At 50.1% G+C, this 21157-nt stretch overlaps 1 protein-coding gene across 1 annotated transcript; it reads right to left on the bottom strand.

Moving 5' to 3' along the window:
- Window positions 1–1377: 1377 nt before the first annotated feature.
- TTC12 (tetratricopeptide repeat domain 12) lies at window positions 1378–20502 on the bottom strand (the record flags this gene model as incomplete). Its single annotated transcript, XM_081333398.1, has 21 exons — window positions 1378–1532; window positions 2500–2722; window positions 3798–3897; window positions 6252–6353; window positions 6467–6535; window positions 6999–7103; window positions 8133–8267; window positions 9289–9352; window positions 9528–9620; window positions 10666–10834; window positions 11680–11768; window positions 13107–13176; window positions 13357–13545; window positions 13752–13812; window positions 14579–14650; window positions 15114–15173; window positions 16148–16269; window positions 17184–17261; window positions 17613–17646; window positions 19593–19747; window positions 20442–20502. The coding sequence occupies 21 exons, from the start codon at window positions 20500–20502 to the stop codon at window positions 1457–1459; spliced, it is 2127 nt and encodes a 708-aa protein (XP_081189524.1). The 3' UTR covers window positions 1378–1456.
- Between the last annotated feature and the right edge of the window lie 655 nt (window positions 20503–21157).

Below are 21157 nucleotides of genomic sequence, written 5' to 3' on the forward strand. Positions count from 1 at the left end.
AACACAGGAACCTGGGATGCAGCAGCTGGAGCAAGCAGGCAAAAGTGAGGGGCAGTGAGGGCAATTCTGCTCCTTGCAAGCTCCGTGCACTCCAAGTTGCATTTCCTGTGAAGTGGAGTAGATTAGCACACTCATCCGCTGCTCCCAAGAAGAGATAATGACATACAATTTCACATCTGCTCATCTTGGCATAATGGCCAACTCAAGGAGGGAGAAGGGAGGAATCTGTTTGAAATGAAGTGAGTTTCTCCTTCTCTTTCTCGCTCTTTTTCTCCTGCCCAGATTGCACCGCAACCTGATTAGGAAGGCAACAAAGCTCAACTCACATAACAGAATAACAGAGTTGGATGGGACCTTGGGGGGGTTTCTAGTCCAACCCCCTGCTCAGGCAGGAAACCCTAAGCCATTTCAGACAAATTGTTGTCCAATTGCTTCTTAAAAACCTCCAGTGTTGGCACATTCACAACTTCTGGAGGCAAGTCCTTCCACTGATTCAGCAAGTTGTTCCACTGGTTAATTGTTCTGTCAGGAAATTCCTTAGTTCTAGGTTGCTTCTCTCCTTGATGAGTTTCCATCTGTGGCTTCATTTCCTGCCTTCGGGCGCTTTGGAGAATAGGTTGGCCCCCCTCTTCTTTGTGGCAGCCCCTGAGATATGGAACATGGCTATCCTGTCCCCACCTCATCCTTCTCTTCGTTAAACTAGACATACCCAATTTCAGCAACTGTTCCTTATATGCTTTAGCCTCCAGTCCCCTAATTATCTCTGTTGCTTTTTTCTGCACACTTTCTAGAATCTCAACATCTCTTTTACATTATGGCAACCAAAACTGGATGCAATATTCCAAGTGTGGCCTTACCCAGGCATTACAGAGTGGTACTAACACTTCACGTGATCTTGTTTCTGTCCTTCTGTTGATGTAGCCTAGGATTGCACTGGCATTTTGGGCAGCTGCAGCACAAGGCTGGCTCCTATTTAAAAAATTGTCCACTAGGATGTGGACATATTTGAAGGCAAACCTTGGCCTGAAGCCTGCAATCTATCCATAGGCAGCATTCGCAGCATGAAACATTCAGAAACAGGGGAGCTGTGCTCAAGGAAAGGATGAAAACAAGATCCCCAAATCCCAAGGGATCCAGCCGGACTGGGTCTGTGTGATGGCCCAATCTCAAGTAACCTCTTCTCCCTAATTTTTAAATAGGCTCCTTTGGAAAGTGACAATTCCTACCTGGATAAGGAACAGTTTCCTAGAATTGCTGCTGCAGTTTTAGGAGCAGAGGAAAACACTTTAATCCAGGCACTGTTCCAAGCGGTTTATTATATTTGATATTTTTATGACCCTCTCTCTCTCCCCCGGCCCACCCCATTTTTAATCCTCTTTATTGTGAAAAAAAAGCACAATTCCAGCCGGAGACAGGGCTGGCCACAGAAACCCTCTCTGGACCATCTGCTGGCACCCTAACAGCCTTGCATCTTCCCGGCGGAAGCGCTCAGGGCCGCCATTCCGTTCAGCTCCCGCAGCCGGATGGTGTGCCTGCAAAGACCACAGAGACAGCAAAGCCAGATGTAAAAGATGCTGGCGAGACAGAGCTGAAGGCAGCAGCTTCAAAAGAAAATTCTGTGTGGCGGTCAACAAGACCTGTCGGCAAGCAGAAGAGGGCAATGACATTCTATCCCAGAAGGACAACACGGGACATATTTCAGTCTGAGGGGAGGGCTTCATTTTCCCCAAAATTTGGTGGCTTCATGTTCTCATTGCTCTGGAACCTGACCTCATTTAGGCAGAACTTCTGGGTGTCTTTATGTAGCCTTTCTCTTTCCAAATACATTGAAATACCTCGGTCCTTCTGCATGCAGGGAAAGCTACTCCAATTCAAGCAGGGTGCGTTTAAATGCCAAAGGCGAGCACAGATACCTTGATCAGGTATCCCCTGGCTTGGGGGACGGAAGAACCATCAGGATGAGATACTTCCATTTAATGGGTGAAATTCTTCTAGGTTTGGCCGATTCCTGTGGTCCAAACAGGATGCACGCCTTCTTTACACTGACTGCAGATGGAAAACCCAACTAATTCTATCAGCAGGATTCTACCAACCCCTTTTGGATCACAGCCAAGCAATCTTCCAGCTCTGACCTTACATAACTTCACCCCAAAGCAAACTCTTGAGACCTCCTAGGGTTGAGGGAAGTTGGCACTACAGCTTTGGCTACTCTCTCCAAGTCTGGTTTAGTGAGACTATCAAAGTGACGAGGAAGTCGCCTAACAGGAGAACCTCTCCAGAGAATGAAGAACTTCTCACAGATGAAGACCTGCACCCCCACCACTCTCCCAGCTTCTGTCTCACACCACACACCAGGGGGAGTTCCAGAAGATACCAAATAATTTTTTTGGAAGCTTCAAATCGGGGGGGGGGGGGAGGATTTGACTCCATCCATAAAGGTTCTCAGAAACATAAAGGGATAGGACAATTCCTGGCCAGGCCACTCAGAAGAAGACTTGCCTGGCGTCAGCTGCGCAGAGCTTCCCTAAGGCGATGGCTGCATTCTCTTGCACGGAAGCCCTTGTGCTCCCTGTGGTGACTCTCAAGAGGGTTCTGACCACATCCGTGTCCAGCAGGTTGGTGGCTGTGCCAGGCACCTCCAGACATTTCTCCAGGCAGAAAGCAGCGTTGCCTGCCACCCCCTCGTTCGGCCAGGACAGAAGCTTCAGCAACAGGCTGCATTCTGGAGGAGAGGCCATGGAAGATTAATTCCCTCAGTGCCAAAGGGATTCGTGGAAAGGCAAGATGGAAGGAGGAATGGCTGAATTCTCCGGTTGCAGAGGGGGAGGCCTTGCCAATCAAACTCTCCCTCTTGGAAAAGACTGAACCAACCAACAAGGAGGTCAACAGCCTCCAGCAGCACCCAGAGGAAGGAAGGATTAGAGGGCCAGGAAGCCAACTGGTCCCAGGACTGAAAAGAAATAAAGGTTTTGACTGGAGAACAGAGCCACTGGAGCTTTCCAGAAAGAGTCCTCGTGTTTGTTTATTTGTGTCAGAAGCATCACAATTAAAATAAGGCATTCTCTACAACATAAAATTTAAAATATAACACGCAAGACTAAAATACCTACAAGTGAAACAAATCTTGCCCAGAAACATTCATTGCATTCTGACAGGCTGCCGTGAGGTCCGCAAGTGTACAATGGGGAGGGACACAAAGGGCAGGCCTACATATATGTGTTGTTGTCTGCATGTCACCACAATCGCAAAGGACAGAAGCCTTGAAATAGTTTTTGGCTCTTGAGGAACAAAACGTATAAAAACTTAATGATACAATTCCAACCTAGCCGTGTTCTACAACAGCAGGCAGGCTGGTAGCTGAATTCCCAGGGCTGTGAGCACTAGAACTGCATGGTGTACACAGTTACAAAAAAATTGTATATTTTATTTTTGCAATCATGCCTTCTTGTGGAACCTCAGCTGAGAAAAACTGCTCTAAAGGAAGGCGATCCTTTTTGGCCAGCAGTCCTATTTCTCTGAGCAAGCTGGAACTGGGAGGATGCCTCAAAGGTTCTGCCCCACAAAGCTATTTTTTAAGAAAGGGAGGAACGTACTCCAGAGGCCATCCTATCACTTCTCTGGCATTTCTGGGCTGGTTGCTCAACTTTAGCAACTTTAAGAAGGGTGGACTTCAACTCCCAGAGCTCCCTAGGCAACCACGCTGGCTGGGGAATTCTGGGAGTTGAAGTCCATATCTCTGAAAGTTGCCCAGTTTGAACAACACTGCCCTGGATTGAGTAGAAGGCAGCGGCACTTACTCTTATCCAGCTTCACAATCTGCGTCAGAGCCAGCCGGCTATTCTTGGCACAAGTGGCAAGGACCTTCATGGCATAACCAGTCGTGGTTTGCCCACCAGCCTAGATTGGAGACAGGAAAAGACAACACACACACACACACACACACACACACACACACACCAAAAGCAGAGACTTGTCTCCAGAAACCCTATACTGCAGAAATAACTTCACTTTTTAGGTCTTTGGAGACTTTTAATGTTGCAAGTTCTAAGCATCTGCAGGGAGAAGAAGCTAGAAGACTAGAGCTCCCCCTGAGAAAAACCAGCTTCCTGAGCTGAGACCCACCCAGGGTCTGATGCTGTGCAGGTATTTCTGTGTTCTGGAGGTGAAACAAGTTATTGCTAGGTAGGGATCAATCCAGTGTTTTGCAAACTTGGCTGCTCGAAGATGTGTGGGCTTCAACTCCCAGAATTCAACTGAAGTTGTAGTCCACACATCTTCAAGCAGCCAGGTTTGCAAAACACTGGATTAAGTGCTTCATGGGACAGTAGCTACCTGTACCTACCAGCATTCAGACCCAAATCTCCTCCCTCCTAACACTGCAAAACCAGCCTGCATCCCGTTTCTCCTCTCCCCGAAGACCCCCAAGGCATCTATTCCACATTGGCTGTTCCTTTCCACCCCATTTTTTCTCTTCCGGTGCTCTGCCTCGGGCAGCGTGTGAATGTGGAACCTGGATGTTCTTCTTACTGCTGCTCTGATGTGCCAGGAGCCCCTTCGCATCTACCGCCTGGGTATTTCCTCAGCCACCCCCTCCCTGCTCTGACCGCCCATTGGTCTCTGATTCTTTGGCGAAGCAGCTGAGGACGGAAAGCTGCCCAGGAACCAAGGGCGCATGAAAGGTGCCAGGAGGGAACAGGCTGCTCCATTCTGCACCGCTGGCTTGCGGAGTTTGTCACCGTGAGCTGATCAAGAGGGCCCAGGGGAGGGCTTTCTCTGAAGGGAAGGTCACCTCTGCCCCAAGGCAGAGAGGGAAGTAGGGCTCACGACATTGGCAGAACAGACCCCCCCCCCCGACACCTCCAGCTAAAAGACCTTGGAAGGAGGAGGTGGTAAGAAAACGTTTGGGAAGCTGCTGCTGATCTGAAGATACGTTAAGGGACGTAGTCATGTGCTTCTGTTTTGACCAGAACAATGAGAAAAACTGTAACAGCCACTGTGTAGGACAAACAAGTAGAAGAATGGTGGAGTGTATCTATGAACACCAAGTAGCAGTCGGAAGGTTGCTCAACACCTGGACAGACTAAGCAATAGTTTCAACCAGAAAACTGTGATCATCCTAGACCAGGGGTAGGCAACCTGGGTTCTTTTATGACTTGTGGACTTCAACTCTCAGAATTCCTGAGCCAACCACGCTGAGGGGAAAGGGAGAGGTTTCCAAGCTGAGCCATGCTGGCTCAGGAATTCTGGGAGTTGAAGTCCACGAGTCATAAAGAGCCAAAGTTGCCTACCCCGGTCCTAGACTAAGCCAAGTCCAAAAACATTCTGGAGAATTTCTGGAAGCTGGGCACTCAGACAAAGCAGCCATCAACAGGCACATAGAGATAAACCATATCTACATGCTGTTCAAAAGAGACAATCTACAAGCCAAAAGAAGAAGAAATAAAAAGACCAAAACACCTCCTCACCAGCATTCAACACCAGGATGACCAGAGGTTAACACCAAGATCAATACCAGAACAACAATCAAGCAGTAAACCACAGGCTAATCAAGAAACTACCACGAAGAAAATAACGCTCCTTGCCACGGTGACAGGGCAAACCACTGAATATAAAAGAGTATAATCACACTCTCTTTTAGCACTGATGGTGTTCCCTAGTTGGGTCATGAAACGTCTGCAAGGAAATAACCCAGCTCAGAGAGCACCAGAGACCCCACTGTCGTTGTCTCCTCCTCCTTTCTACAAACCCCACATCCTCCTAGCACTGATGATGTTCCCTTGTTGGGTCATGAAACATCTTCAAGAAAACATCCAAGCTCAGAGAGCACCAAGGACCCACAGTCGTCATCGTCCTCCTCCTCCTCCACTCTGCAAAGCCCCCTCTCTTCTAGCATTGGTGAAGTTACCTAGTTGGGTCACGAAATGTTTCAAGGAAACAATCCAACTCAGAAGCACCAAGGACCCCATAGAAAAACTCAGCCAGAGGCTCCTACTGATTGATTCTGCTGAATTTAGCTGAAAGGATGAACACTGCAGAGGATCAGAACAGCTAAAATCTGCAATGTGCAGCTTGGCTCCCCGTATAACACCAGGGAAGGTGGAAAACAAGCCAATTGGGCCTTCACGCTGCATGCCTCTGGCATGGGACACGACGGAGTTGTCTGCTTGCGCGCTGAGCAGAAGCATTTCAAGGCCACTGGGATGGAAACAAAGGCTCTGAAATAGGAAGAGCCACCGGAGACGGCAAATTACCTTCAGAAATCGGATCGTTTTCCTCACCACGTCTTGTCTCACAGCTTCTTCCAGAGCCACCAGACTCGCCGGCAGGATGTGACTCAAAAGCCCCACGGCTCTCTTAGAGAAAATAGGAGAGAGATGGAGCCCCACAGGGAAGGGGGGGTTGGACTAGAAGACCTCCAAGGTCCCTTCCAGCTCTCCTGTTGGATGTTCTGTGTTCTAACACTCACTGTGATGATCCTCCCGTCTGGACTGGTGAAGAGAGACATACACGTGTCACAGATTTCCTCTGCAAGTTCCTGAAACAACCATCGGGATTAGAACGCCAGCATGCAACGGGCAGAACCGCAGCTTAATTAAGACTCTGGAGGGCAGACACAAAACCGGTGGTCTTCCTTGGACAGAAGAACAGACAGAAGCAGGAGGACCAAGCAGGGCTGAGACCTGCTCAAACCCAAAGCTTGGGGGCGGGGGGGGGCAGAAGGTTGACTCAACCACTCGCTCTTTCACAGCCCACCTTACCCCGTGGAGATGTGATGTGGATAAAGGGGAAATGTGTAACTCCCTGAACCACCCCCACCCCTGGGCCTGCCCAGGTCAAAGAGGACGTCTTGACAGCTCAGAATTCCTCAAAGGAGCCCGCCACCCACACCCACCCCAAGGATTGAGTGGCATGGAAAGAATTTGCCACGGAGAGGAGGGAGATCAGATGAGGATCCCAGAGGTTCTGAGGCCACAAAGCCACGCAGATTTATAAATCACCTCGATGACTGAGTTGGGTTCCAGGGACAGGTTCATCATGAGGCCTAGGACTGCATGCAAACACTCGGGATATCTGGTGACGCTGTTTTCGGTCCAGCATCGATTCTACAGAAGCAGAAGACATGACCTCGTCACAAGACCAGCCAATCCCTTGGACTCTCCAAAATGGATCAATTCCCTTCTGCTCTACCATCCCTTAATCCCTTGGTAGCATCTCCTGATCAAAGACACCTCACTAGGAAGAGTCTCTCCCAGGGAATCCCAGGGTCATTATGGTAAAGAAGCAATAGACCCGGGTTTGGCTCTCTTTCTTGGTGTCAGGCCTGCCCCAGCCCGATCCCTTGGGAAAGAGAGACCCTCGACTCCATTTGGTTGAAGTGACAGGCTCTTTTACTAAAAGATGCTGGTTGCAGTAGAGTCAGGCTAGGACTAAATTTCCCCCGCTCAAAAGATACAGAAAGTTCTCCCACAGCCCAGCCCTCCCCCCCCATGACCAGTCCATCTTCAGCCAATAAAAGTCCGCCTAGGTGCTTTGAGAATGCTGGGATGTTTAGGGTAATTCACGTTCTTCTTCAGGGTGCCTGGCCTTGGGTGCCGGCACAAACCGGTTCCGAGCTCTCCTTCTCTTTCTCAAGCTGTCATTCCATCACTGTACACATGAAGGTTGATTGCCCCATTGTTTCTCCCCCTCCCCATGTCTCCCCTCTCCCTCCTAGCCTTTGATGGCAGGATGCCAGCAAGGCGCCAAGCCGAAGGTGGCAGAGCTGATGCTTAGTCAGAAATTCTGGAGACCGACAGCCAGTTGATTGTTGAGGGATGGACTAACTTGTTGGTCAAAACACTCTGACTGAAATCAAGGCCACTTTAAGGGAACCCTTCAGTTCATAAGAGCAAAGCAAATCCAGAGCAGTGAGGATTGACGTGGTTAGAGAAGGGCCAGGTGGCAACAAACAGTCACTTCTGCCTTATGGCAAAAAAGAAGAAGAAGAAGAAGTTATGACTCAGGGGGTTTTATTTGTCGGCTGAGCTTCCCACCTCCCGCAGGCTAATGGAGCAAAAAGGAGACAGGTGGGCATGAAAGGAGGAAGCAACCGAATGGACAATAAACTGGCCGCAGCAAATGATGAGACCTACCACGAAGCTCAAACAAGCTTGCCAGCATTCCTGATTTTCAGTCATCTGCATCCGGATGACTATGTCTGAGCAGAGGTCTCCCATGAGGGCAATGCACCGGCTAAGGACCGTCTCATTCAAGGGCTTGGAAGAGCTCTTGAGATAAAAGAAGAACAGCTTCATTGGGGCACCCCAGCGAGAGACCCAGTCAAGTCTGAAACCATAGGCAACTGCAATATTTGACAAATTCCATCTAATTGATCTAGTGTCAGGGTTCCAATGAATGAGACAATTCAAACAAGTTGCAGGCATATTATTTATCTAAAAGTCTTTGTAATGAAACGAAACATCAGCACTCGTGGAGGGATGCCAGAATCTGAAATCTCCTCCCCCCAAACCCATCGTAACACACACACAATCCCCGCCCTTATCTACACGTCATAAATCACATTATCCAATTAGTTTTACATATGAGGTCTCTCCTCCCATTCTGTACCTGGGCTTTTCTTATCTTCTCAAAACAGTCCTTAGAAAATTCCCTCCCTTCAAGATTCAAAGTGAAGCAGTTTAAACAAAAGGCTGTCTCTTACATCGTCAGTGCAAAAACATGTCAATGTTTGCAGCATTGACATCTAGTTTTCTAGAATGTTCAGCTTTAGAGAACAGTTGGGTTTCTGTTGGCCGGTGTTGAGATATCAATAGGAAAAACAAAACCAGCAAAACAAAATGGGAAAAAAATAGGGGAAAAGGAAGAATGACGGGAAAATCTTTCAGGAGCTCAAAGTAGACCTTGAAATGGATTCTGAGCTGCTTTTTGGGGAAAGAAACCCAAAGCACATAAGTCTTCTGTCAATCATCTGTAGCCGGGCACCCAGGGTCCTATCTGCAACCTCAACTCCTGCAGAAGGAGATCGGCTGAGACGATTCAAGCTCCGGATGATTCACGAGGGGGGAAGGGGAGTCATCGCTAGCGCCCTCTCAACCCATCACAGCAATTCTGGGATTGAAGGGGGGGTGTCCAGGAAACACCTAAACCTCCCGTTATCCTTCTTCATAAAACCTCCATCTATTTCTAGTGCTGGGTCCTGCCAAGCTGGTTCCTGGGGCTATCCGTGAGTCAACGTCGAGAAACAGAACTTGGGGGTACAAACATCAGGAAGAAAAAAGGTTTGCTTACCAGCAATTGAGTAAAGATTGGCAGGGCTTCTGTGGACAGTTTAATACGGCACTGGATTTTGAAGCTGTAAGCAAAGTAAGACGGAGAGTTAAGACCTTGACTTCTGGTCTTCAAGAGACCGACGTGGCCATCCAAGAGTTAAATCTTGCCTTGTAGACACCATTTACCATTTTATACCCAAATCAGAATTCTATTAAGCCTCAAACCTGGACACAGAGGAGCTGGAGAATGCCACTCACTTTTCTTCCAGGATTAAATGGGTCAGCAAATTCATAGCGCTGGCAGCTCTGCTGTCAGCAACTTTAACTAAGGATATCAATGTCTGTAGCCACCTGGAAAAGAAAAGCCATGCTCTCTGGGGTCTACAGGAGATCTACAATTCCAATAAATTGGTCACAGTAAAATTTAAGAATAGTTATCAGTTTGTACCCAGAAAACCTTACGCCAGGGAGCAAAAGCTATAGCGTTCCATGAATTATGCGGAATACAATTTGGGTGGCCTGACTAGCACTTAGTGAGCACTAACTCTGAGCAGAAATTGTAGAAAACAACTCTAGTATTTTTGGCCCCCCAGGGGAAGAAGCAAAATAGCTCTGATGCCTTCTGAGTGATGCCAACTGGCCTTTAAGTTCACCACTGGGGGAATTGGAGAGGGGTGTGTTAAAGAGTAGAAATTCACTGGGTTCCACCGATAAATGATATCAGCTGCAGGCTTTTCCACAGAAGTGGGCAAAGGGAGACTGACTCATGAAAACACTTGCTGGCAGAATTAGAAACAACCCCTGTAGGGTTTTTTGAAAAAAGACCTCGATGATATAATCATTGCATAACGTTCCTCTTCATCAGAAAATGTATGTTCAAAGGTTTTTCAAAGGACGGTATTTCAGTGGATAGAAAAGGAGGAGGCTAACCTGGGGTCCTCAGAATTATCCTAATTTCCCATGATGTGGATAGATTCTTGCTAACTCAGAAGGACATTTAAAACATGATCGAAGCTCTAAATCAGGATTGTCCAACGTTGGCCACTTCAAGACCTGTGGATTTCAACTCCCAGAATTCCCCAGCCAGCCACGCTGGGGACTCTTCTGAGTCTCTGTCAGCTCCACTACTCCCTACGGAGGGGATGTCCAACCTCAGCAAGTTTAAGACCTGTGGACTCCAACTCCCAGAATGCCTCAGCCAGGTATATCCCAGCTTTCCATTTAGAGCAGCGGGGTCCAACCTTGCCAAAGTTAAGACCTGCTGGGGCTCTGCTCATTATCCCGGCCAGCCAGCAAGAGGTGGCCAGGAGTTTCTCTCTGCTTCGGCAGGAAGATGCAGTTGGGCGCAGGGGAGTGTGTGTGGGGGGCAGCCATATTGTAACTCTGTGCAATTTACCTGGTGGTGTTCAGATGTCTGACTAGGAGGATCCTCCCGTGCTCCGTCTCCGCGTAGAGAGACAGCAGAGCGATGCACTGTTGCTGGACTTCAGGCGCCTCCGAGCACAGCAAAGCGGGAAGCTGCGCATTCACATCGGGATGAGTTAGAAGCAGCCGCTGGTTCTCCTCTAGGGTGAGAAGGAAGCAAAGCCGGAAGGAAGTTTCAGCCAGAGGGCTGCACCAAACGCTCTACAAGTCCTCCTCACCTCTGCCTCCCCCAAATGGTGCGACCGCCGGAGCCTCCTTTTGTGCCGCAGTGAAGAGATCCGTCTCTCTCCAGGAGCGATGGGGGGGAAAAAGGAACGTTCTGCCTGCAGAATCTAAACCTCTGACTTGCTCACCCCTATCTGAAGGGCAAATTATGTCTCAGGCCCAGGTGGGAAAAGCAATGCGTGTCTCGCTTAGTAATCTGGATTGAGGCAAATTTGGACATCAGCAAGCCCAAGAAACTAAGTTAGTTTCCTTTATCCAACTCACTTCCTTTCCCCAGATTGCTGGTTCCTCCAGAGGGTCTAAGCAGGGGACCCTTCCCCCAGACAGGCTTGACGCTCAACAGAAGCCACAATGGCTCCCCCACACAGCTACACTCTTTACAGGCATAAAGGATCTTGGTAAGGGCAAACAAAATTCTTGTGAAGGAAGAGGGATCTTGCCAGAATGCCGGCATTATTCAGCGAAAAGGTTGACTGAGAAGAACCCAAGGTCAGAGAGACGGACAAAAAGCCAAGTTGTGAAGCCTCTGCGAACTACCCAGGTAAATGGGAAGGTGATTTGCCACCCACGCAGGAAGGTGGCGTGGAGCAATTCACAGGTTTGTGCTAACGCTGCCCTGGCAGCGGACGGAGACCTTTGATCGCTTTGCTGCTTGCCAAGGTCTCAGCGGGATCTGTGCCCGAAAGAGCAGAGCTGCCCTCCCTGAAAGATGGACGGGGTCAAAATTAGCACCCCGGGAGGGAGGACTGGTGCAGATTACCGTTCCCTTTGCAGAGGGCTTGCCAGAGGAGGAGCAGAGAGCAAACCAGCTCCAGTTCGGCAGGCGAGCTGATCTTGGCGCCGAGGGCCCTGGAGAAGGAAGGGGCTGATTAAAGGAAGGGCCAACTCCTTGCTGCAGAATTGCCCGGGCTAACAAAATGCAAGCTCTGGATTTGGCCGCTAATCTGGACGCTTTGAAAGAGCCTTTCAGCCTTGCAAGAGACCAAGCTGGGCAGAGAAAAACAAAAAGCTGCCACACCTGGCCGTGAGTTCCCCCTTCGTGGCAAAACCTTCCCTGCCAAGGTGGCCTCAAGGCTGAAATAATGGAATGAATAATGGTGCCAAATTATACCCTTACCGACAAATTGAGCATCTGTCAGCAGAGGTGGGAAAGAAAGATTGCTCTGGCCAGTTTCAAATAAATAACATTCCCCTCCTTGGTGAGAAAAAGCATGTGGGAAATATGGGAAGAGATTTTTCTTCTGGAAGGAGGCTTGGAGTAGGAAAAGATCTCTCCAGCATAACGGATCTCCCCCAACCTTTGAGAGAGTTGTGTGGGCTGCCCCACAGAGAAAGAAAACACACAGGATCATTCCTCAGCTTGGCCTTAAGTTGCCCCAGGAAGTTCATTAGGTTTCAAAGAAACTTCACTGGTTGGGATTCAGGGGCCCCCCAGATAATAGAATGGAACGGAACGGAACAGAACAGAGCTGGAAGGGACCTCGGAGGTCATCTAGTCCAACCCCTTGCTCAGGCAAGAAACCCTCTACCATCTCAGACAAATGGCTGTCCAGTCTCTTTTTTAAAAATTTCCAGTGTTGGAGCATTCACAACTTCTGCAGGCAAGCTCTTCCACTGATTAATTGTTTTAACTATCAGGAAATCCCTCCTTGGTTCTAGGTTGCTTCTCTCTTTGATTAGCTTCCATCCTTTGCTTCTCGTCCTGCCCTCTGGTGCTTTGGGAAATAACTTGACCCCCTCCTCTTCTTTGGGGCAGCCCCTGATATATTGGAAGACAGCTATCATGTCCCCCCTCGTCCTTCTCTTCATTAAACTAGGCATACCCAATTCCAGCCACTGTTCTTTATACCAGCCTCCAGCCCCCTGATCATCGTTGTTGCTCTTCTCTACACTCTTTCTAAAGTCTCAACATCTTTTTTATGATGGACTGAGAGGGCACTTTTCAAACCTCTGAACTGATGGCCACAAACAATCTGGTGTTTGTGATGTCCACACTGCTTTCCTTGCTGGCCTGGTCAGCTCAGAAGGCTGGACAGTGCCTGGAGCTCAGTAGAACTCTGCTGCTGTGCCCGAGGCTGGTCAGCCCTGCTGCAGGCCACAGAACCGATTCTGCTTCCTGCCCATTGTCTTGGGGCTGCTGTGCCACGAGACCCCCTTCTCCCCTCTTCTCTGGATGAGAGCACCTACCGTCCTATGACCTTGTTGCCGGTGATGATGCTGAAACCGCCGTTTGTCCTAAATAAAGTTTGCTCGGTGCCTGCAACCAATTCAGACAAGGGAAGAGACATTCAGATGTAAGCAATATCTCGCTAGCAGCTGAAGCCCAGGATTAAGAGCTGAGGGTGCAGCATTTCCTGGTGTCTGGGTTAAGACCCTTTGTGGGACACTGGGAAACTGGGGGTTCAGTCTGGGGCTGCTCCTTCTACAGGGCACTCACAGGCCGCAACCAGGTCGGTCAGGAGCCGAATGCCACCTGCGTAATAAAGAGGGTCCTGATCCGGCTTGCCGAGTTTCTGAAGCATCTCATTCACGGCGACGGCAGTGAGTTTCCCGGACCTCAAATCCTCCGCTGCTTTCTCCTCCTCGCAGAGTTTTTTTTCCTCCAGGTCTATTTCATCTATGCAGTCTGAGGGGGGGGGGAGGGCAGAATCGACAGGCGAGAAGAGGAGAAAACGGGGGATGAAATGAACCGAGGTGAAGGATGCGATCCTGGCTTGAGGCAACCCGGGGACAATTGCCCATCCCGCCCTTCAGGGCCCGTGTTTGGTCTTTCCGTGATGAGTGGGACGGGGGGGGGGCAGCGGGTGACACGGGAAGAGCCGGGCGCCTTACCTTTGCACAGCTTCTCCTTCTGGGGGTCAATTTCTAAAATCTTCAGGTAGCACTCTCTGGCCTGGAAGCAGAAGGAAGACACATCAGAAACAACAGAAAGAGACGGAGAGAGGAGCAACCAAGAAAAAGCCTTGGCCTCGTGGCTGGCACGAAACACCGATGCATCTCCCCTCTTGCTGAAATCTGGGCCTCACAATTTACTTCCGAGGACAACCCTGCAAACGCAGGCTCTTCTGGGCGCCCCAGCCAGCTGAGACTCAGCCATGCTCTCTCTGCTTTTTCTCCCCCAAGGACTGGAGTCACCGGAGGTTTAAAATTAAAGTGGTCTTCAAACATGGCCTTTTTATGACTTGTGGACTTCAACTCCCAGAATTCTGAGCATGATTTCTTCAGGATTATCTCCTGGGGGCCCCTTTTTAATCTTCTTGTTTTCCTTTCTCACAACAGTGCAGACCCACGAGCATCTGAACAAGCTAATAAAACTCACATGCAGACAGTAGAGGCAGTCCCCAACTTACAAACATTTGTTTAGCAAGCGTTCCAAGGTTACAACGGCACTGAAAAAACCTGACTTATAACCGGTCCTCGTGCTTATGACCCTCACAGCACCCCAATGGCCAGGTGACCAAGGTTCAGGCGCCTGGCCTTGCGGGGGAGGGGGAGGGTGTTTCCCGTGGTTGCCATCTGCGACCTTCCCAGCAAAAAAACAAACCAAACCAATGTGGCTTGACTCACTTAATAAGCGCCTCGCTTAGCCAGGGAGATTCTGGCCCCATTTGGGGGGGATGAATCAGGGACTACAGACCCCGAGCCTGGTGAAGTCTCACCTGCTGGAACTGCTCCCTGGCCAGGTGGGCCTTTCCCATGTGGAAGAGAGCCTTGGTGCATTTTTCATCGCACTGCGGGAAAGAGAATCGTTTAGCAAAATTCACAGATTGCCATGTCCCTGAATAAGGGCTGCGAAAATGGCACCGGGGGGGGGGATATTTGCCTGGCGGGGGCAGGTGTTAAAAATATCAAGATGGGGGGAGGCTACAGTTGCATGGCTGAAGCCGAGCACTGCACGTGTGTGTGTGTGAAAAGGGGGTCCTGGCTGTGCAGTTCCGCCTGCAGAAACCCTTCGAAGGGGGCAGCGTGTCACTGGAAACCGAAGGTGTTTCAGCCCTTTCAAAAAATGACCACTTACTTTTTAATTGTCTAGCAGAGGACCGCACGGGCCAAAGCCAATCCAGGCCATTGCCAACTGCCCATCGCCGTTTTGAGACTGGATGCCACCTTGCCCCTCAGAGCCCAGATCCTCCCCTGGGCCTATTCTGCCCCTCTGACGGAGGGCAGGGGACGAAGGCAGGGAACGAGTCTCACCCTCAACGCCCAACTGCAGTCGCTAATGGCTTTCTCGTACTCCCGCAATTTGATGTAGGCCTAATGCAAAAATAAGCCCGGAGAAGCACGTTAAGTCGACTTGGTGCTGCTCCTTCAAAACGCCAGGCAGAAGAACGGAGCCATTCACCAGCCAGATCGCTGATGTCACAAAACCTGGGCGGGCTGGTTTCAGTTAATAGCCACGGGTTGTATTGCTGGCTCAGAATGCTGGATTTCCTACAATATTCTCAGAAAAATGTATTTAGGAGAAAATAAGATGGAAGGTTGTGGCTAGACTACTGCAAGTGCAGGTCTCCTGGGAGACTCATCCTGCTTCTCTGAGCTTCCGCAGAGGAGGCCAAGGGATGGAATTAGCCTTTTTTTTTCTTCATGGGGTAGGGGGGCAATCTGGACCCCCGGATCCCTTTAGATTCACTTTTCTGAGCTCCAAATTTGTGGGATTTGATTCTGTAAAGGGGAAAATCTCTTGATTCAGGCAGAATTTTGAGGCTGAGAGAATTTTGAGGGACACAACCAAGGTAGCCCGATTTTCTGTAATTTTTCAGCTCAAGAATTACATCTGCCTAAAGGATCACTCCAGAGAAGGCTTGCAAGTAAAAGAGAGCTGAGAGAATCAGAGGACGGATCCTAAGGGGAGCTTTTCAGGAAAGGAAGCTTACAAGCATCTGATGCAGAGCTTCAGAGAGGCACCTCTGCCTACGGATGTTGAAGGGCTTTCCCTGTGATGTAGGGTCACCTTCACGCAGAGCTGGGGAACAGCCTGCAATGCCTCCTCTATCCCTGAGAGAAAGGAAGAGCCGAGAACAGGACCAATAGAGCTGCCTTTCCCTAGACTCTGATCTCTTCTGCCCCTTGGAGAAAGGGATGAGCAGGCCCGAGCTGGCCTTTGCGTGACGCTGCAAAACAGCAGCCACAGCCCAAGGACAGGGCCCCGGCAGGAGCTGGCAACTGGAGTGCCGGGGTCCTGGAGGAAGGGGCGGCCCCCTTAAACCGATGCATGCTGGCACACTGACCTGAGCCCGGTTGGTATACAAGGCTGGCACGTCCTTTTGCTTCTTCAGGCCTTCTGTGTAGTTTTGCACAGCTGAAGCGTAGTCCCCTTTGCTGAAAGCGTCGTTCCCTTTGTCTTTCAGGGCTGCGGGAAAGAGGAATAACCGAAGGCATTTTTTTGGGGGGGAAAAAAAAGTCAGGTTGTCGCAGTGGGCATGGAGAAAGGCCTCCAAAGACGGAGGGAAGGTCTGCTCCTGAGGCAGTGATCAGAGAAACGAGACTGGAGAAAGCAGCTTGTGAAACCCCCACCCCACTTAACCCACAGGGAAGATTAAAAAGGGGGGGGGTCTGGAAACTCATTCAGCCTTGCCCAGTTCTGTTCCTGTGTCTGTTTAATAAAAGTAGCTTTGGGTCTGTGTGGGCCCCGTTCCTTAGCCTGCCCTGCCCGACGGGGCTGTGGCCGTTACGCTCAGCTTGCAGGCTGGAAAATTGGAGGCTCTTGTGGCGGCACGGGGCAACTTGCCACGGCCAGCTCACCATGGGACAACTTGCTGCGGGACAACTCAATAATTCAATTTAATTATTTAAAATAATTAAAACATTATTTTAAGTTTTGTCATTCTCATTTCATTTAGTCCCTCCTTTGGCATCCTTTCCTTAATGATTCTATTCCACTATTTTTTTGATATTAGCACTTTTGTCCGGCGGCGAGTTAGCCATAGCGAGTTGTTGTAGACCCTCTTGTGATCCAAGAACCATCCATTTCCACTGGTGTTGATGAACTGTAAGAGCCTCTCTGCTGTCAGTTGAGCTGCGATGATGCCTTGAGATCAAGCAAGCAACTCTTGACAGTCCACAAAACTGCTGGAGGCTTGATTTTTTTAAAAAAATCCCATTTACCGTATATCCCGCCCTTCTCTGAAGACTGAGGGCGGCTTACAATTGTAAGCACAAACCAATGTGCTTAGCAATTGCCGCACAAAACCTTTGCCAGGAGCCGAGATCCTTGGGGGTCAAGTCCCAGGACTTTCTTTCTGGCCAACCCAACCCAACCCTCACCATTGGCCAAGGCTTCATTTTCTTTCCTCCTTCTGGCTCGCTCGTGGGCATCCTTCTCTAAAGCCGCCAGGAAGCTCTCTAAAAGTCAGCAAAGCAAAGACAGAGATTCAGTCCAAAGGGTGTTTGGACAGGAAAGTCAAATTACAAAGTCATTTCAGAGGTATGAAGTGGAAATCTACAAAGGCTGATTCGTTAAAGTGGCAGCCAATTAGAACTGGGGTCCGAAGCTTCCATTTACAGACAGCCAGAATGCTTTGAAGGAAGGGGGGGGGGGAAAGCAACGTTTCTAAGAGAGAGAGGAGCTCTCTAATTTCTGGCTAAGGGAGTGATTAATATACCCTGAATTGCACCTTCCAGCCAATGAAGGATAATTAATGTATTTAGTAAATAACTGGACCCAGTTCTGATTTTAGAACTGATGGGTCTTACCTGGATTCATTGTCTCCTCTTGACTTGGCAATCCCTAGAAGAGTAGAAGGAAAACCGAAAGTCAGCTGGAGTCTGTGGGAAGGAAGGAAGGAAGGAAGGAAGGAAGGAAGGAAGGAAGGAAGGAAGGAAGGAAGGAATGAATCTGGGAATGGGGAAAACATCTTGTGGAGGAAGGCAGAGACAGATCAGTTCTGCATTGCTGACAAGAAACCCAGTTGGATGATATCACCAGAGGTCCTATTATATAAGTCTTTACTTTGTCGCAGCAGCAGCTTGCTTAGGCTGGTCAACTAAGAAGGGTCAGGTTTAATTATTCCACTAATTATGCCTATTAATTACTATTTTTATGGGAGACCACCCAAGAATGGCCGCAGGTCCGGTGGCTAGACCAGAAGCCCCAGACTAAACACCCCCAGCCGGAGGAGGACAGCCCCCGCCCGGAGCCCAGAACAAGAACGGAGACGTCTCCTTGAAGTCACCCCAAGTTGGAGCTCAGCTTGAAGGAGACGTTGCCTTTTCTGCATGACAGAAACAGAAGTGAGAAAAATGAATCAGACTCATTTTTCAGAGCCACTTAAACCCAACTTGCACTATAACATACACCTCAAAAAGTGTTTCCAAAGCTGTCAAAGTTAATTTCAGTCAATAACCTTAAAAATCCACCCGGTGGAATGAAAACAAACAAAAGGCCCCGATTATTCTGGGCACAGGATAGAAAAAACAATTTGGCCGGGGGTTTTGCAGGCATCTCAGTTGGGCAAATGCAGCTGCAGGCGGATGCTTTAAGTGGCTTTAATAGCTCACCGCTGTTGTTTGTAGCAGAACTTTCCCCCTCCAAAAAAATTCTCTTTGTGGGGCCAAAAATTGTAGAGGGTCAATTCTGAACAGATCCCTATGCGCAGAACAAGTACAAGAAGTTGCATAAATAGAACTGGACTAGAGTTACCATCTGATTAATTCATTTAAAGAACTGAATATTTTGTCTTTTGCAGGATTATATACCGGTACCCTATTAGCATTATAACCTAAGTGGGCATAGTAGAATAACAAAGTGAGGATAAAACTCTTCTAAAATAACTAAAATTAAATTAAACACGTCTGGATAAACCGGACTAAGAGATTTAGAAGACACAACCCAGCCAGACAACCGAGCCTCTTTGAGGGGCCAGGGTTGGGTCTGCATCCATCCCAGAATTTCTCAGAAGTAAGGGATTCCATGAAAGGTTAGAAAGCGACATCCAAATGTCCTCCCTTCCCAGCCGTGATTCTCCCGACACTCCAGAGCGGATGGAAAAAAGATTTCCATTGGATCCAGCAGAAAGCTATTTTTCAAATCCACCTTTGGGGTCCGGGAGGGGGTGGGGGAGGGGAGATGCATTTATTTAAGCTAGGGCTTTTTCTGAGGTCGTCCTCATTTTACGACCACAACTGAGCCCAAAATTTCTCTTGTTAAGCAAGACATTTGTTAAGTGAGTTTTGCCCCATTTTACGACCTTTCTTGCCACGATGATTAAGTGAATCCCTGCAGTTGTGACGTTAGTAGTCCGGTTGTTAAGTGAATCGGGCTTCCCCATTGACTTTGCTGGGCAGAAGATCGGAAAAGGGGATCGCCTGACCCCGGGACACTGCGGCGGGTCATAAGTATGAGTCAGTTGCCAAAAGTCTGAATGTGGGGATGCCACAACAGTCATAAGTGTGAAAAACGGTCATACGTCACTTTTTTCAGTGCCGTTGTAACTTTGAGCGGTCACTAAATGAACTGCTGTATGTTGAGGACTAGATGTATGTATCCCTTCAACAGCACGCTTACTACCAGAGGCTTCTGAACCCCAAACAGTGTGTTTGTGTGGAAAGTCGCCCTTTCCCTTCGGCTGCTAAAATGGCTAAGAGGCCCGGATCACTTGTTGAAAACTGACTTGTTCGGTCCCATTTATTGGAACCAGGATGCCTGGTTTGTTCCCGAAGGACCTCCAGGGTTACCGGCGGAGGCTGCGTGTTGATGACCGTCCTGTCCACTTTGGGCTTCGGCTTCTTTCCCTCCTTGCCTGAAATGGACCCGAGTCTCTTCTCGGTATCTGCGATGGCTTTTTCCTGGATGGCCGGATCGCTGGACTTCAGGCCGTCAATCAAGGCCGCTGCGTTTTTAAAGGCAAACAGGTCATTGGGAAACAGGAAAAGTAGCGTAGGGCCAGTCAGGAGTTCTAAGGCTTGGGAACATTTGCCAGAGGGGAGAGGGGGTCAAAAAAGTCAAGATGGCAGCTGCAATGGAAGCCCAGAAGGACCCTCAGACGAGGTCACCACTATGCAATGGGGGGGGGGGAAGAGGAAGGGAAAATGGGACCACTGGGTGATCTCCCTGAAAGAGGAAAAAAAGAGAGAGAATTTCTTTTCCTGAAACCAAAGAGATCTGAAGGTCCTGAGGGGTCAAAAGGGGGCCGGGGTGGGCAGCAATCCAACCGGGGACCCTCAATCCCTCTCATCCCGTCACCCATCAATGGGGGGCTTCTCCTCTACCCTTGCACAGAAGGACCCCGGCAGACACCCACCCACCCACCCACCCACCCGCCAGCCTCCTGCAAGGCCTCCAAGGACGGGCTGGGCAGGGAAGGGGCTGCCTTGGGGGCGGGGGGGGTTCCCCTGCCTTTAGTCAGATGGGGAGACCACCGGCTGGGGGGGGGCGGCTGGAGAAGTGCCGCAAAACCGGGCAGATTTGGGGAGGGGGTCTCGCCCCCCCTTCTTTCCGCCAAGAGAGAGAGAGCGAGCCGGGGGGGGGCTGGCTGCCCCCCGCGTCCCTCCCCCCCCCACGCCCGAGGACCAAGCCGGGCTCACCGACTTCGTCCACGTCCCGCAGGAAGCCCTGCAGCTCCCGCTCCTCTCGCCGCCCCGCCATCCTCGGCCGGGGAAGGGCCGGCGGGCTGCCGGGCGGAGCTGCACCGGTTGGACAGCCGAAGCGCTCCGGGAACCGGCTCGAAAACTCCGCCCAGAGCTCCGGCGGGCGCGTCGGCCGTCGCCACGGCAACCGTGGGCGGGGCTACGCAAAGCGGAGTCGCGTTGGGACGGCCCTCTTGCGGGGAGGAGGGAGTCGCGGCCGCGGAATCCCCTCCTTTCGGGCGGGGCGGCGAGGCGGAGCTATGCAAAACCCCGCCGCGGTGGGCGAGCGCGAGGCATTGTGGGTCCGCGCTCTGGCCGTTGCTTGAAGGGCGCGCCTGCAATTCCCACCAGCTCTTGCTTTGCGCAGGGGCTGCTGGGAGCTGAAGTCTCGAACACGCAGGGGAAGCCCGGTTGCCTACGGCTCCCACAGTTCCTAGCCGCAGGAGGTGTGCGGGACTTTCTGGCTTGGAATTCTGGGGGTTGAAGTCCACGCGTCTTAAAGTGGCCGCGTTTGAATTCAGGCCGGATCTCAATACTGTAATACTCACTAATTAAATGGAAACTAAACATCTCTTAAAACACCTGAATTTCTCTGAACATCTCAAGTAGATTTCTTACTTGTTCCAGCCTTGGACTTCATCCGAGGCTCTCTGAGCAGCAAATAATATTTTAAC

Source organism: Vipera berus, assembly GCF_964194415.1.
Source record: "Vipera berus genome assembly, chromosome: 8".
Lineage (NCBI taxonomy): Eukaryota > Metazoa > Chordata > Lepidosauria > Squamata > Viperidae > Vipera > Vipera berus.